Source organism: Leptonotus elevatus, chromosome 1 (genome assembly GCF_054856555.1).
Source record: "Leptonotus elevatus isolate MCC_2025b chromosome 1, RoL_Lele_1.0, whole genome shotgun sequence".
NCBI lineage: Eukaryota > Metazoa > Chordata > Actinopteri > Syngnathiformes > Syngnathidae > Leptonotus > Leptonotus elevatus.
In genome coordinates, this window is record NC_141239.1 from 26,103,809 (window position 1) to 26,121,084 (window position 17,276).

At 39.5% G+C, this 17,276-nt stretch overlaps 2 protein-coding genes across 2 annotated transcripts; both read left to right on the forward strand.

The window, feature by feature from the left end:
- The first annotated feature begins 9,477 nt into the window (after nt 1-9,477).
- LOC147181411 (metalloproteinase inhibitor 2-like) lies at nt 9,478-11,507 on the forward strand. The gene is made up of 5 exons (XM_086072497.1): nt 9,478-9,692; nt 10,302-10,390; nt 10,452-10,554; nt 10,857-10,978; nt 11,302-11,507. The coding sequence occupies exons 1-5, from the start codon at nt 9,539-9,541 to the stop codon at nt 11,485-11,487; spliced, it is 654 nt and encodes a 217-aa protein (XP_085928623.1). The 5' UTR covers nt 9,478-9,538; the 3' UTR covers nt 11,488-11,507.
- Nucleotides 11,508-13,521: 2,014 nt separating this feature from the next.
- On the forward strand, nt 13,522-15,907 carry LOC147181412 (metalloproteinase inhibitor 2-like). The gene is made up of 5 exons (XM_086072498.1): nt 13,522-13,651; nt 14,245-14,318; nt 14,380-14,482; nt 15,369-15,493; nt 15,764-15,907. The coding sequence occupies exons 1-5, from the start codon at nt 13,522-13,524 to the stop codon at nt 15,905-15,907; spliced, it is 576 nt and encodes a 191-aa protein (XP_085928624.1).
- The last annotated feature ends 1,369 nt before the right edge of the window (nt 15,908-17,276 follow it).

Below are 17,276 nucleotides of genomic sequence, written 5' to 3' on the forward strand. Positions count from 1 at the left end.
GTTCCTTAGCCGAGATTTCTCTCAGCAGGTCGAGGTTTCCTATGCCTATTCTTCCATGCAAGCTTTCCTCCATGCAAGCTGTTCGTCCATGGGTTCGAGGTTGCTTCCATGCGTCCAGCCCTGCTCTCTCATATGAGGTTTCTCAGGCAAGGTTTCGAGTGTTTGCTTCGAGAACATCTGAATCAAGCCCTGCTCTTTGTCGTTACTTTGTATTTTTGTATATGAAGACTCTGTCTTTCCCACCTCCCGTGACTTGTCTGGGTTTGGGTCCTAATTCCACACCGTATGTGATACAATATGGCTGAGAAGTCATTGTTTATCATACCATCCATAGTTATGATTTCATGAAATATCCAGAACCCTCCTCAACACATTCATGATGCAAGCAGGAACAAAACTTAAGTAAATAGCAATCATAGGGTGCAATATGATGTCGGCGGTTGGTGACCATTGCTCATTGTGATTGGCTGCTGGATAGAAAATGCTAATGAGTGCATAATTGGACTTCATCCTGCTTGTATTATTAGTGTGTTGAGCAAGGTTCTGGATATGTGAGCATTTTATTTCATGAAACGCTCACCGTGGATGGAATGACAAACAATTAAACTACGTTTTATTATTTTAATACGTAGTCATTTATTTTTAATGTAAAGTATTCAAGTTTGGTTAGTTTGTTAACATTATTCTAAATTATTATTCCTGTATTTTTCTTTTATTTGAGATATTTTCAATGTTATTATTTTTATTCCATATGTTGACCCCAAACATTTTATGTTTTTTTTGTATTTTCATTGACTCCAAAGAGTGCAACGATGATGACACACTGGCTGTGCAGGTCCTCATGGGTTTCAACATTCTTGGCTAGTGTCTTTGGACGTGCACACACACGCACACGAACACACACACACACACACACATATGTAATCACATTGCTTTTGTGGTTCCGGCCACACAGATTGAATGAGCAAGCACCTGCTGTGCTCCGAGCAAGCTGGCAACTCGCAGATTAAATAAAGCTGTCCGGTCCAGACTGAATGTCTCACAGCACACGGAAATGTAATGTTTGCGTTTCAGACAGTGCTGCAATGTGTGGGGGTGCATCCCATGGGCCCCAGCTGGGCCCAATTTGGGGTCCAGAGGGGTCGATCTCGCAGCAGCGAGCGTCACTCCACAAAGGGAATGAATGGCAAGAAAATGAGCTTTCGCTTTCAAGTGAAATTGACTGTGGAAGCTGCACAAGGGTGTGTATTATACGCTATTGATTTCTGCTTTTATGCACTCCCACACTTTGGCGAGATTCATTGCTTTTAACATCTAATATCCAACAAGAGAAAGCTGCTTTATATCCCCAAAAGATTTTTTACATTTCAACAACTGGAAAGTACTGTAAGTCTTTGATCAGAAGCGGTGTACTGAGCACGTTTTGTGACATCACCACCACCCCAAGACTTAGGCATAGTTTTTACCATTTAAGGGTCTTTATCATAACAAATACATGAAATGCTTTCGTCAAAACACCACAAACATCAAGACTAAATAGTGCAGTGTTTCTACGCTGATATAAGGCTTGAAAATCGCAGTTTGCATGTCAAAATGGGGTACCGCAGGAATGCTATTTTTAGACCGCAAGGTCACGTGACTTCAGCAGCTTGAACCGTGAGGAGGTTAAACAGAAGCCGGCTCGTTGACGACCTATGCTAGTAGTGCTTGTTTTTGTTCTCGTTTATCTCCGGGGGAAAAAACATGCCGAGTAAACACAGCTGTTATGGAACTTGCAGAAACGACTCCAGACACTACGACAGTATTCGTTATTCGTTTCCTGAAGCTAAAACATCTGAGGGATAAATGTGAACGGGGATCAACTTGTGCGGACGTCTAAAAGAGCAGTTTAACGCCAGCGAAGTGAAGACTTTCACCTTCATATGTACATTTTGTTGGGGGACATGCATGCATGCTCCTACAGGTGACAAACCTGCCCTTGCCCGCCGTCTCCAAGAGGTAAGCGATTGTCTTTATTTATTTATTTATTTTGGCATTTGGCACTACCCCGACTGTCGGACGACAAAAATGAATGCCGTGGAAAAATGCTAAAATGGCGTTGCCACCGTTGCTCGGACCTGTCTTGCTTATAGCCTGTTTTTTTGGGGGGGGGGTCTGTTTTGAGAAGAGAAAAAAAACGTTACCTCTGAATCAGGACGGCTCTTTTCCCCGTTGTTTTCAGCTCTCTACACTCAAGCCATCTCTTCAATTGAACATTAGTATGTTATTCAACGTCTATACCAATGAATTTGGCACCACGGATATCATTCTCAGACAGAATGAGTAGATTTAATGCAGTAGACATCTCGCTAGTAGACTGTTTACATGCATCTAGCATGACTGGCCCGCCGAGTTTGACCCCCTCGCTAGCCTCATGAATATTAATTAAGTGTGGTGACGTATATCGGTGGTACCTCATTAGGAATTTGCTCCTCATTAATAAACACTGACTCTACATGCACGGGTGCAAGTGGCACCTATGGGCACAAGGAGGGAGGGAGGAAGAGAGGAAACAAGCTTTTCTACAAGGAAAAAGAAACAAGGAAAACATATTCTATGTTTGGGCATTGTAATACCAGTCCCTTCTAACAGAATCTTCTCCAAAACAGAGCAGATATTTTCTAACAGAAAAACCAGATCAGTTCCTCAAAGCTGAGGTAGGTGGGAGTAAGTCATTGTTTTGCAAGTCACAAGTAAGTCTCAAGTCTTTGCCCTCAAGTCCCTGAGTCAAGTCCCAAGTCAAGACTGACAAGTCTCAAGCTATTCACAAGTCCGAGTTTCAAGTCCTTCCGGGTCATTTTAACAACATCGTAGATTATATTATTTCGGGTGACCATCAAAGTAGGAGTCAGGGACTCAAGGAGTGAACCCAGAGTGGTGCAACAGATTGCCGTGTTTGCAATGTGTTACCAGTAAGTTTACAGTCTCATTAACTACGCAGCTAGCAACAGTAATTAGCCGATACACAACTGACATTAGCTTACTTACCGTTTTTTGTGCAACTTCAGATGTTGAACGAAGTTTGAAGCTGTTGCCTCTCCGTCAGTGATATAATCTTGGACATACTGCAATTCATTTTTTGTTGACCACCTCATAGTTTTTGTACACAAACAACTAGTGGTACAACGGATCACAAAAGTCACGGATTTGATTGTTTAAAAAATTAAATAAAATTAAATCAGAAAAAATTGTCTTAATTTATTTTATAAAATGCTTTTGCCCTTTAAATTAAAATATATATATATTAACTCAAAATGTCTGAAATGGCCGTTAGGATTTAGGAACACAGCAATATAAGGCAAGATACATTATTATTTTATACATGGTCCATGTATAAAATAACAAGTTATATCCTGCCTTATGTTATGTTGCATTTGTAATGCACTTGAAGTTGTGTTCCTAAAATAATGGCCATATTGGACATTATGAATGTTTTTTGTTTCGTTTTTTTAAAGCTAGTGTTTTATGAAATTATAATAAATGAAGGCAAAGTTCTATTTATTTATTTTTAATGATGAAAAATGTGTCTAAGTACAATTTAAGGCACATTGCCTTCGTTTAAACAGGGAGAGTGGATTACAAAGTAGCATAGATCCACAATACTGAGAACAATAAGAAAAGCAAGCCAAGCAACAGCTGTCAAACTACTATTGCTAGTGTTGGAAATCATTCCTATGATTTCTGCGTGTTCAAATAAAATTCAAAGTTGAAGTCTTGTGGAGAAGTTTGCTAGCTTTATTTCAGAGTCTGAAAGACATCTTTAGAACCTGGCTCAAACAGCCCTGGTCCAAAAAGTGTAACATTCTCAAAGTACACTCATACATTTATACAAAAACAGTTCCCACCCCCTTTGTCTGCAAAGAAGTATATTTTGCCCCTACAGACAGAGCCCCCCATGTGGCACTTCCTGTCAGCAGAGTGAAATACACTACTTGATAATCTTACTTCAGTTCCTATCTTAATCCACTCAAGATGTGGGTAAACAATTGGCCCCCAGTGCCTCCTGGCACCAGGGATTTTTATGGACCGACCTGATTGCATTTACAGACATCCCCTCATTTAGATTGAATCAGAAACCTTACTTCCCCAGGGAAGAGAACAAAGACTATAGATTAACTAACATATGGGGAACAGTTGTAACATATCTAACTAATCTATCAAAACACTTTGAAAAATATAAATTGAAACAGAAAAACAATGTTAATAATCTAACACTAGCCAGGCACCTGATGCTAACGCTAACAGCTAGCCACTAGCCACGATTGCCGGAGACTTGTACCGTATCATATAATGACGACATAATGAACTTGTCGTTTCTTCTCATACTAAATTAGCACTAATGTACTTTCGGGGTGGCATTATGATAATGGTGGTAGAAAATATGTAATTTCAATAAAAACGTTGATAATGCAAGTGAAAATGTCAAAGGGAAGTAGTCAAGCTAGCGTTCACGCCACCATGAAGGCAGACTTCAAAGTAAAATCCGCCAAGGCTGTTGGATTGGTGTCAATGTATGGACTATATGCACGAATCACTTCCGCATTCGACTTATGAGCGCACCCAACCTTCCGGTGCGGGCAGACTTCAGCGGAGCGCATTATTGATGTGATGTAAAACTCTAAGCCTAAATCTTTAAACCTGAAAAAGAACAGGAGTCGCTCCTTGCTTTAAAACGATGTCTATCAGAATTTTAAAACTACTAATTAGATCACCCAGAGCCGTCATTTTAACGGCTTGAGCTACTAAAGCTATTTTGATTATTAAATGTTTTAATCCACACAGTACCCCCCTCCCCCTTACCAGTCAGACGGTAAGGTTGAGGTTGTTGGATCTTTCAGATGGAACCTGCCAGCTAACTGTTCATAACTTGTTCATTTTCCTTTTTTATTTTTTGTTTTTATTTTTTATTTTAATGATACGTTATTGAATAAGAATATATATTTGTGTAAGTTATTGTGCTTCCTACTCCTTTTGAACATGTAAATTGTGACATTGTTTAATTTTCAATTGTTCAATTTTTTATTTCATTTTCAACTTATTTTTTGTAATGTGGTTCAATAAATCAACCAACCAACAACAACAACTCTCTGGTCTGTAGCCTCCTCTTCGTCGACGGGATCTGACGATCTCTGCCTCGTCAATATTTTGAAGCAGATGTAATGCGTTTACTGTTTTTTTTTGTTTTTTTGTTTTTTTGTTTTTTTAATCCGACCGCGTTGTCAGCAGTGCAAGAATGACTCATATAAATATGCTCATGTTTTATAATTCAATAAAATGGCAGCATATGAATAAAATAACACAAAGGCACGTGAAAAGTCAAAACGGCAGAAAGGCAGAAACATTTGAGAATTTCTCAAACAGAGTAATAACACATTCAAGTTTAAGCTTCAAAATACAGCTCCGTTGTTAACAAACGGCTTCCCTGATATGTCTGAATGGCGGCGCTGTCAGCCCAGCTCCCGCACGTACACACACATGCAGTGACGCGCACACACACGCACGTACACACACATGCAGTGACGCGCACACACACACACGCACACACCGAGACGGAACTAAATGGTTAACATACATTTGTATCTTTTTGTTTTGGTGGAAGAAGCAAGTCTTTTCATCAAATCATTGTTGTTCAAGTCCAAGTCGAGTTGCAAGTCTTTTAACATTTTGTCAAGTCGAGTTTAAAGTCGTCAAATTCATGACTCCAGTCCGACCCGAGTCCAAGTCACGTGACTCGAGTGCACACCTCTCTCCAACATTATGTTTAATGGTATGAATTGTTTGATGTTGTTATATTTTGGCTTGCATATCAGTGAGCCAATGTGTTGTTTTGTGTCCGCACAGTTGTGACAAATGGGCTCCATTCAAAGCGGGGAAAATGCCCACCATTTGTTCCCTCGGCTGGGCAGCGCACATTTGCGGGCCTCCTCCCCGATCGAGAGCTCATTTAGACCGTGACATCCCCCGCGTGCCTTCTCTGCCATGTTTGGCCTCCGTTTGCTTGAAAACGTTGGCGTCCTTTTCTTGGCACGCTGCATAGTATTGAGCAGAAGGCTTAAAGGATGGCTTTAATTACCTTGGCTTTGTATGCTTTGCTGGCATCCCTGCTCCAAAGGCCAGTGCTTGTGGGTGCCTCCCCAAGAGGACGTGCACAGTGTCTGCTAATGCTGACCTATACTGTACTGTATAGGTGCTGTGATAAGGACATACTTTTTGCATAGTAACAAGTGCAATTCAACGGCAGGGCACGTTCAATGTTCAGCATTTGCAAATGGATGTAAAAAAAACTTTTTTTTAAAGGGAAGTCAAATTTTGCCCTTTGGGGGGGGGCAAAATATGATGCTCTCTGCAGCTCCACTAGTCTAAATATGGTATTCTTGATAATATTGCGTTAGTGAAATATGAGTTAAGCAGCAAAATCCAGTGTTTTTCATCCGTCTCAGGGAGCGGCATTTTGCCTCTTGATGTCAACTGAAGATGATATCAATGTTGCTCAGGGTTCAGGCGATGACCAATCACAGCTCACCTGATTTCTGAAGGTATCGGTTTCGATACCAGCCTTATTTTAAGGTATCGGTACTCGTGACGGGCCGCCCTCTTGTGGCCATTTTACAATCAGGAAATAGAAATTAGAGGAATAGGAAATTACTATTCATTTTAATGATTTTTTTGGGGGGGGAATACTATATTTGAGTATATAAGTCTTTCTTTAAAATTATCTGTCATTTTGGGGGGGAATTTTTATTTTACTATACTATGATAAACATGTGTATAATTGTTCATTCTAATTTATGAATGACCCACTTCAGTTTTTTTAAATATGTACAATGCTTACGCTATAATTTTTTTCTTTTGTTTTACTCATTTGTTGTTTTTAAACCTTATTCTATAACCAGGCTTGGGGAGTAACGTAATACATGTACCGCCGTTACGTAATCAGATAACAAAAAAAAATTAACTGTATTCCCTTACAGTTACAGGAAAAAACATGTAATCACATTACAGGTACATTTATTTATAATGGGGATTACTTTGAGGGATTACAATTTCTACAATGAGAGAGAGAGAGAGACAGAGAGAGAGAGACAGAGAGAGAGAGAGAGAGCGGGAGTGGGACCGTTGCTACATGTTGGGGAGGAAGGGACAAACGAACTGACTGGTCATATCCTCCACACACGGGCAGTTTGAAAAAGACGGGAGGAGGAAATGGCGACCGGTATTCACTGGAATTTACTCGGAGCGGAAGTTTGAGCTGAGAGTCCAGCGGCATGCTACGCGCTGTAGCTTCTTGCTAGCTAGCCCGCGAGCCTACAACCATAATGGGAATTCATCTATCTACACCTATCTATCTATCTATCTATCTATCTATCTATCTATCTATCTATCTATCTATCTATTCTTTTAGTGACAGTTCAAAAACAGCATATGGACATCAAGCAGCATATTTGTAGGCTGCCCGGGTCCCTATCACCCCCCGCAAATAGCAAGGGCACATTGTATAGAATATATATTGTAGTAATGTTTAATTTTATTTTGTCTTCATGAGCATACTCGGTATAGGAGTAATCCAAAGTAATCAAGTTACATTACTTTAATTTTATGATACTTGGATTACATTACTAACTAAATTTTTTAGCAGGTAACTTGTAACTGTAACGGAATACATTTTAAAAGTAACCCTCCCAACCCTGTCTATAACATATTCATTTTATTTTAATTTGATCATTTTTAATTAATTTTATGTTATTTGTCTTTTTTTTTAGCTTTTTAATTTTTTGTAAATTATGTTATTTTGAGGGCCTCCCCGTGAAGACCCATGAGGACACACCGAGTGTCTGCTCACGGTGACCTACGGTTTACTCCACTGTGTAGGTGTAACACTAAAAAGGACGCTAGCTCTTTGCATATAAACAAGTGCAAGTGCACTTCAAGGACAGGGGCACGTTCATAATCAATAACTGCTAAAGGTCCTAAATGAGCACATTAGTCATGTTGACTACTTTTCTGCGTGCTTATTGATCAAGGGACAATGTCAAGTGCGATGACGGACAAAGACAAATAAGCCCAAGGAGGAAAGTGCCGCTTGCCCAGGGTCCATTTGGAACAACATCAGCCGCTCCTGCTTGTTCACTTATTGTCTTTTACTCTTTCTGTTAATATTATCGACCCGCGACCGCGTTGTTCCTGCCCGTCAATACGCGTCCGTTCTCCATCAAAGAACTTGAGGGGGAGGGAATTCAATTTGTCGGCGTTCATTCAAAACTATTTTCTTCCCTGGCTGCTGGATGGCGGATGTCAGCAAAACCAATATGCTAGAAAACGCAGACGTCATCTTCCTCTGCCACTGCAAGCATCAACGCATCCATCCACAGACACAAAAAACTCTTCATATTGACAGTTCAGAACATCCGGGCAATGTAACACAATGCAAACGCTTCCTTTAAGTGAAAACAAATGACGGATTGTATTGCTTTTGCCTGAAATAAGCCTAATCGTGTATACTGTATGTGTGGTCAGCCCTGAATTGGGCCGAGCCACGGACTCTGATGGTAATATGAATGAATTGTGCAAGTCTAAAATAAAAAACTAAAATACTAGAGAGATATTTCTCATTTTTGACAACTTTATTTGGAAAATAAAATAAAATAAATGAGCAGCACAATTTGCAATATTGTGCATTTGCACTGTATAACTGGGATGTGAGTGTGCTGACATACCAAAAACACAAGACCTTTCAATATAGTTGTCCAATAAAAACGGGTTTGTTGATTACATTTTTCTTCTCGGCACAGGTGACAGGTCTGCACACGCATGATTTAAGTAAAGATGCAACACAAGCACGGATCCGCAGGTGGCGCCAGCTCTTGACTCGGCTAAAGTGACATTTTGAAATAATCTACTGTATTTATCTACCATGACTTAACTGCCATTAAGCCGTTTTGCGTTCGTAACCGCAAGCTAATGGTTCAAATTTAGGACGCTTAATGTCGAACAGCGTGTCGTGAAAAGAAGCAACATGACGTCAGCCCCCACTCACCGCCGTCAGTCGTCATGGTAACGCGCCAGCATACTAACTGGACTCGTGGTACTTGTACACAGTCTGGTGGCAAAGAACTCCCAACAGTTTAAAGTTGAGGCCATCAGCAGTGCTTTGCTGCTACCTCGTGGCTAGGATAGGCAATTACAAGTCAACTGTCTATTTTTATATATAATTTGAAAACCCAATCCTAGTTTAAAACCCCACTTTGAAACCCTCGCTGATCCTGGGGGTTTCCAGAGACCCCCAGTTTGAGAACCGCTAGACTCAGATGTCACTACAGGCCAGTCAATTATTCGAGACACACACACACACACGGACACTGACAAGAAAAGGGGGAGGGGGAAAACAACCCGTTATGTCAAGTGGCAACAGGTGTGTGCAACTCATGTCACATGGGTGGATGTGTAGCTATAAAAGCGCCCCCCATCAGTTAATGTCACGCAATAGAGTTCCTCTTCTGGGATGGCAACCTACTCCTGTTGTCCACAGCAAACAATGATGAAGGTCTTCATGCTACCGCTGGTCCTGCTGTGCTTGTGGCTTCTCCAGGAAGGCGCTCAAGCCTGCAGATGTGCACCAAGGCATCCGCAGCAGGTGTTTTGTCAAGCAGACGTTGGTAAGTTCAACAGGATTCTACGTTAAATCGTCATGAGTGCTTTTTTTGTGTGTGTGAAGTGGCCATGTTGAAGAGAAGCAAAAGCACAGGTTTTGCTAATGACAAAATCAAAGCTTTTACTATGTTAAGTTGATGCATCTTCAGCTCTAGTCCAATTTGTGGCAATGACTTTAGTCTTGATTACATGGCTGACTGTTTTGGGTTTTTATTTTAAAATGGCAAGTTCTCTTGGGGTATCAGGTGTTGGTAATGACTAAGGAAAGCTTATCTTTTATTGTGCCATTTCAAATCATGTTCTAATGTAGTTCATGACAAAATGGCTGACAAACTAAACCTGCCTTTTCAAGTCTCCCTTAAGTAACAGTACTCAGTTTAACTTTTTTTTTTTTTTCCCAGTTCCATCTACTTTGTGGAATAACATGACTTGAAAGAGGTTTTATGTTGGAATTTTTTATATATAATTTTTAATTGAGCACATTCTGTACATTGACCCAGTATTTTGCGAATAATGTTAAAATTCAAGTAAGGAGATCAAAGTATTGAAATCCAATGTCTTTAATTCTGGCCTCAAAAAGCCTTCATAGATAGATCTTTAAAATGTCTTTCTAGTCATCAAGGCGAAGGTTGTCCGAATGATGGCTAGCGCACCGGGTGAAGTTGGTCTCGAACAAATGAAGTATGTCATCAAACAGACAAAGGTAAGATTTACTACATTCATGTATGCAAATTGGCCATAAAACGATCTTTTTTTTCTTTCAGATGTTCAAGGGCCCGAAAAAGAATTTTGATGCCATCTACACGGCATCCAGTTCTGCTGCATGTGGCGTTACTCTGACCACTGGCATTAAATATCTATTTATGGGTAATTAAATATATATACCCCCCCCCACCCCCAAATGAAAACAATCTGTTCTGTGGTCAAACAGCCTTTCATAGCAAAATCAATGTTTTATGTAAAAAAATATATAATAATTTTTGCATATGTAAACTCTCTTACAACTGGAACTCAACTAATTAATTGGACTTTGGTTTTGACAAAAAATAGATTGAAATCACAAGTTGTAAACTAAATTTCCTTTACTGCAATCCTATGAAACTTTTCAACATCGTACCAATGCTGTCAAGTTTTCATTGACACCCCCCCATGATTTTCTATTGTTCCAGCTGGACTGAACTCGGACGGCTCGTTGCACATCACATCATGCGACTTCCTTAAGCCATGGGATGACTTGAGTGCCTCGCAAAAGAAGCTGTTGAAGTGCTATGAGATGGGCTGCAATTGCAAGGTAGCAACACAAGGGATGGATTTAACATGCAAAATTTGTTTCCATGGAGAAATGATTTTTATCTCACCAGTTTCCTGGGTTTGTTCGCAATGCGAGCCCGAAGGCAATCAGTTGACAGCAGAGGATGGTGCAGCACAAGATGGCAGTGCCCTGAAATTTTTTAAATGAATTGAGTAGTCTGCAAAATTTGTATTCCATAAACGCAATATTAATCAGAACACCACGTTTAGACTGGCGGGGCATTGAGTTCCCCTTTAACACATGCTGTTCATGCATAGATGTGAACATGTCCACTAAATGCCCTGTGTAACCCTAACCTGCAGATCACACGATGCACCACCTCCGCATGTGCCATGAGCAGCCCGACGGAATGCTTTTGGACCAACATTCTGATGGAGAAGTTGTACCAGCACTATGCTTGCTTCAAGAAAGGAAACGGTTCTTGTGCCTGGTACTGGGGGGACGCCTCATCCCAAAAGGACAATTCCATGAAAGTCAAAGGCCATTAACCACAAATAAAATGCAACCAAAAAAATGTTTTGTTTTCCTGTGGTGACATTAAGCCCTTTCTGACACTTGAACTTGTGCTTAAAGTAAAGCCTTTCTGGCCACTGCTTCATTTTATGAGTAAATTCACATCCCATCAAAATCGGTTCATACGCGAGTGATTGGGAGGCTAAATGTAACTTTATGGGGACATTTATTCCCTTGTAATATGCACACTAAGCTCCCTTTTCACTTTATGCTTCATAAGTCATATATTTTAACTGCTTTTCTGCAGTTTAGCAATTCCTTATACAAAACAACTTTGGACAGATAAAATGTGACAGGGTAACAATAATACTGGTTATCACTTTCTTGTGTTCTCATGTTTAAACTAAACGGAAACTTGCTTGAGAACCATCTTAACTTGGAGAGTGTGACACACAAATCACAATTTTTTTATTAATCCAATAAAACCAAGAGAATGATGGAATTCCAGCTGAGATGTTGCCATGGTTAATGAGGAATCAGCAAATTTCAAGAATGCATTTGTACAGGACACAATCTACAGGACTTTTTTCTTTTTCTTTTTTTTTAAAGGAAATCCAATCATTGTCTCTTAAATGGCATGTGAATAAAATGTTTTTCTTCCATCACTCTTGCTTTTATTGGATTTAAATTAATTACTTCTTTTTTTTTTTATATCACCCTGTACTTTGTATGCAGGTATGGTTAAAACGCTCTATTAAGTGGAATTCAATTAAGGACCAATTTACACTGCATTAAGTATATTTTAATTGGCCTAAAGCTAAGGTAGGGAGCATAAAAATTTTGGGGTTGACATGCAGTATGCACAGTCGGAATGCTCTTTTTAAATGACTTATTTTGTGGAACCCTGAAGCCAATGGCGTTGTTGGGCCTTTTTTACAGGGTTCAAGCCTACCTATAATATTCTTAAGCCCTCCCTAAATGAATTGGTTGTGTATTTATGTATACATATAGTTTGTTTTTACTAAAAAAAGATGAGCCTTAAATATATATTATACAAAAAGTGAAATTAACCAAATATTCATGCACGTAACCTCATTATTTAGGTAAATATAATCATAAATCTGTTGGTTTCCCTTTACTTCCAAGTGTAAGGTCATATATATATATATAGAGAGAGAGCTTGCTGATGAGCTGTTCATATATCAGCTGTGTTGGAGAACGGAAACATCCAAAGCCTGCAGGACTACGGCCCTCCAGGACCGGAGTTTGACACCTATGCTGTAGACAATGTGTACGTATATATATTTTTGGTTAATTACAAATAAAAAAAATTATGTGTTTGTGTACCATATTAAAATACTGACGAAAATAACACTTCAAGTCTAATGATGACTTTAACTTTTACACAGTATTGTATTCCTTTTATATCAATCCATCTGTGCATCTCCTAAGTCAGGGGCGGGAAAACGACAATGCGGTGCCTATTCCAAACATTAGCAGCTAGCCGCTAATTGAGTGCCCCATATAGGCAGGCAGGATCCATCTGACTTCTTTTCAAAGGCATTTTAAAAGGCAAAATTGACTACACATTTTGATGCGGACAGCCCGGCACGGTTGCCGCTCTTACTGATAGTCCAGTTAATGATCAGCATTTAACCAGGCTTTCTCAAATGTGCTCTTTTAGTCCCGAGAGACGACTGATGTTGGTCCAACGACACAACTGGAAGTCCTCGCCATATATGTCGGGAATCAGAAATCCTCATCATCCAATTTACCACTCGGGTGTCAGCAATAAGTTTGCTTTTTTTTTTAAATTTTTTTTTATTGTTTTTATATAACTTGGCTGTGCAAACAGTCATTAGCGTGCGCAGGTGAAGCGACGTCACTCGTGGGCGGATTCTGCAGCCATAAATAGGCCCTCATCAAGGTGGTCTCAGCATAACCAAGCAGTCCTTTGCACAGAGCACAGCTCGCCTTCCATACAACTGAAACCTTTGATTTCTACTCAGTTTTTCTTTTTTGCTGTTGTTTGCTTAATGAATTCGATTTTGTCGGCCTGAAGCGCAACAATGTGCTGGATGCAGAAGAGTTTCATGCTGCCCGTGGTGCTGCTGTGCTTGTGGCGGCTACAGCAAGAAGTGCAAGCCTGCAGCTGTTTTGCGAGGCATCCGCAGCAGGCCTTTTGCCAATCGGACGTCGGTAAGTGGAATGGGACTTGAAGTTCTTTGGGGCTTCATGTGGTCAGTTTGACTTTTCTGAAATTTGCATTGTTAGCAAGTCTAGTCTTCCTTTTTTTTTTCTTTTTTCTTTTTTCCCTAATGACATTAATTCTGACAGTTTCTTTTTGTTTTGTTTTTACTTGGTTTTATTTAGGCCAATTTATCTTAACTACGACTTTTCTTTCACACAATGACTTTAAAAGTATTTATTTGTAAAAAGTACTTTTAAAAATAAATCAACTCCAGTGAGGATGCTTGTCTTAGAAAACAACTGCAGGTGTTGCCAATGACATTAATTAAGCAACTAGTCTAGTTTGTGACAAAATGGCTGACAAAGTAACTTGAATTCATTTTGAGCATTAAGACCATCTTTTAGCAAACTTTTTAAAGCAAGCAACTTCTCCTGGATGACAAGGTTACTTCAAGGATTATTTTAGGTGATGCCATTTTTGGTCCATTTCCTGTCTAATTTGTACCGCAATGCCTGGTTGCAAAATGAGTCATGTAGTGTTGTTGTTTTGTTTTAAATGTATTTGTTTCAATGTCTTTCTCATCTATATATCTTTTTTCTAGCTATCAAGGCGAAGGTGGTTAGGAAGTCTCGCTGTAACTCCCATCATATTACGTATGACATCAAACAGCTCGAGGTACGACTCGTATAATTTCTGCATGCAAATTCGACATATGTCTAACTTATTTATTTTCCAGATGTTCAAGGGCCCTAACAAGAATTTTGATTCGATCTACACTGCACCCAACTCTGCAGCATGTGGTGTTAACCTGGCCAATGGCACAGAATATCTCATCATAGGTGTGTATTTATTGCAGCTTCTGTTTATTTGGGCTGCAGTGATTCTGTCTTAACCTATATGTGGCGGTGGCGCGGCGTGAGGCCTGCTAGCTAATAGGGCTGGGAATCTTTGACTGTCTCATGATTCGATTCAGATTTCTGGGTCTATGATTCGATTCAGAACGATTTTAGATTAAAAAATATTTGATTGACAATGATTTCTGCCTCAATTTATAGATATCCAAACAATTGTAATGATCTACTCCAGTCTGACTTGCTAATGCTAATTAGCGCGCTACTCGTGGCATTTTTATCACTCAAAATGACAATTCATACAAAAAAACGCTTTAGGAATGTATACAGAGAATCATCTTAACATCCTACACTGCAAAAAAACAACTTTTATTGGAATAACTTCATCATGACATTTTGCTTTTATGTGGCTACAACTTAACAGTATATCAGAACAAGCGGAACCACACTGCCCCCAAGTTGCCAAATTGTGTACAACATGAACAGTGCTTCCAATAAAGGCACACGCAAGACAGTATAAAAGAAAATAAATAAAATCGATTTTAAATGAGAATCGCGATTCTTATGAGTAGTTTTTTTGGGGGGCACACGCCTACTAGCTAACATGCTAGCTTGCTGTGCGTGGGTCCACACAAAACAAGTCAAATCAATCAAATCAAAAACTGCAGCAGACGTTAACATTGAGGTGACAGCTGGATTTTAGTGTGGTGCGTTTTTCAAGCAAGCTAGTACTCCATCTGCACACATCGTTTTATAACATTCTTTACTGCCTATGACAGTTTTTTGTTTTTTTGAGAACTCAATTTTACAGGCGCACTTTAGATTTGACCAAGTGTCCCCTCATTACCTCTCCTGTCATCTTCCGCCATTACAGGCAGACAGGATTCCAACAATTCGCTGTACGTCACCATGTGCGACTTCCTTCAGCCGTGGGAAGACTTGACCTCCATGCAAAAGAAAGGTCTGCTAAAGCATTATCAAACTGGCTGCGACTGCAAGGTAGGAGAGCCGAGCATGAATTTGAGATTGGGGGATGTATTCTGTAGTGGTCACTAATTGATGTCTCAGTCACTTGTCTGGTTGATCAAATTAAACGCATTGTTTGTTCTTTTGCTAACCAAAATGGCAGCACTTGATGCAAGTCAATCTCTGAATTAAGTGTGGGGATGTATCACGTGTGGTGAAATGTGTGTAGTATTGACTAACAAATATTGGCTTCTGATTAGTCATGTTACAGTGTTGGTTAAATTGCTGTCCTGGCGCCTGCAGATCACACGTTGCACGTCCGTCCCGTGCGGCAGCAGCCCGGCCGAGTGCTTGTGGGCGGACTTTCTGATGGAGAAGGTGTACAAACACTTTGCTTGCCTCAAGAGAAGCGACGGCTCATGTGCTTGGTACAGAACGGGCTCCTAACCCCACGTAACATAATAATAATAAAAGAAACAAGAAAAATCAATGCAGTGTGTATTATATGGCGACAATTCTGCACTTTCTCGCACAATTTTGTACTAAGGGAACATATACATACACTTTGAGCCAACGTGAGCTGGCATCCTAACTTATGTCTTTTTTTCTTTTTTTTTGGGAGGAAATTGAAGTTTCCTGTTGTCTAATTTAAACAACTTGAAGCTTTTCTTTTTTGATAACCTATAGGTGACAAGCCACTCTTGTGATTACTTTTATTTTTGTGTGTGTGCGCTCATTAATTCACCTAAAACCTATTAAAAATCCCATACCGTTCACCTACACCAAATACTTCAGAGGTGTGAAGTTGTCAGGAGACCCGAGGAAGGATCAAAGAAAGGAAAGTGAAATGCAGCACCGACCAGACATCACCTACTACCCACCGGGTTACCAGCCAGAATCTTTCACTAACCCCAGAAACCTCTCAATTTAAACAAATCAGGGAGACCAAATGAAAGACTAAAGGAAGGATAGATGAACACAAGTCTTTTGATACTTATGCATACAATTTATTCTATGAACTGATCACCCGTGTAAGCAATGAAGTTGTTTTTATTTTGTTTTTTCGGGTATCTACAGAAACTGCAAACATTTTTGGATGGGGGGTCAAATATTCATGGATTTAATGGAGGACCACTGTATTTAACATTGAACAGCACTCCTTTTTGTGGGTGCTGCAACTAATTATTTTAATAATACATTGTTTATTTTCGATTTAGGGGGAAATACGTGATTGCCATTTATTTAAAAACATATTTCAAATTGACGGTGAATAAAATGCACAAATTTATTCAGTGGGTTTGGTCCGTAACATATCAGAAAATAGGCACAAATATTGATAATTTTTCCAAAGTGAAAGCAGAGAGGGAACTGTCCATTTTCATGGAGGACTACAGAAATGTGGTATTTTCTATTGAGAAGCTGAACTTCTAATCACTTTGACAGCTTTGAATTTAATGATAAATGATCAAAAATAGATTAATTTGATATCTGATTAGTTTTCAATCATTGCACCTCTACTTTTTCATTTAGTACAAGTTTTGATTTGAGTTCTTCAGTCATTTTTGCTCACTTCGAGTTTAATTCATTGCTTGACCATGCGTGAAACTCATTCACTATTGAAATGAATGAAAATACATTTAATTCATGCCAGTTTCCTCCCATTTTTTTTAATGAGGGGGGAAATAGCATATTATATACTTGATCAAAACATGTGATTTATTTATATAGTTTAATCGCATTCTACTGTATGCACTTTGGCAACCTGCAGGCAGTTTAAGACTTAAACTACTGTACCGGAGACTTTGCTCCTCTTTGG

Bases quoted from the DNA above. Each gene is read 5' to 3' on its own strand.
- LOC147181411 (XM_086072497.1), top strand. From the start codon at position 9,539: ATGGCAACCTACTCCTGTTGTCCACAGCAAACAATGATGAAGGTCTTC. The intron at 10,391-10,451 runs GTAAGATTTACT...TTTTTCTTTCAG, and splicing joins ATGTCATCAAACAGACAAAG to ATGTTCAAGGGCCCGAAAAA. The intron at 10,555-10,856 runs GTAATTAAATAT...CTATTGTTCCAG, and splicing joins CATTAAATATCTATTTATGG to CTGGACTGAACTCGGACGGC.
- LOC147181412 (XM_086072498.1), top strand. From the start codon at position 13,522: ATGTGCTGGATGCAGAAGAGTTTCATGCTGCCCGTGGTGCTGCTGTGC. The intron at 13,652-14,244 runs GTAAGTGGAATG...TCTTTTTTCTAG, and splicing joins CTTTTGCCAATCGGACGTCG to CTATCAAGGCGAAGGTGGTT. The intron at 14,319-14,379 runs GTACGACTCGTA...TTTATTTTCCAG, and splicing joins ATGACATCAAACAGCTCGAG to ATGTTCAAGGGCCCTAACAA.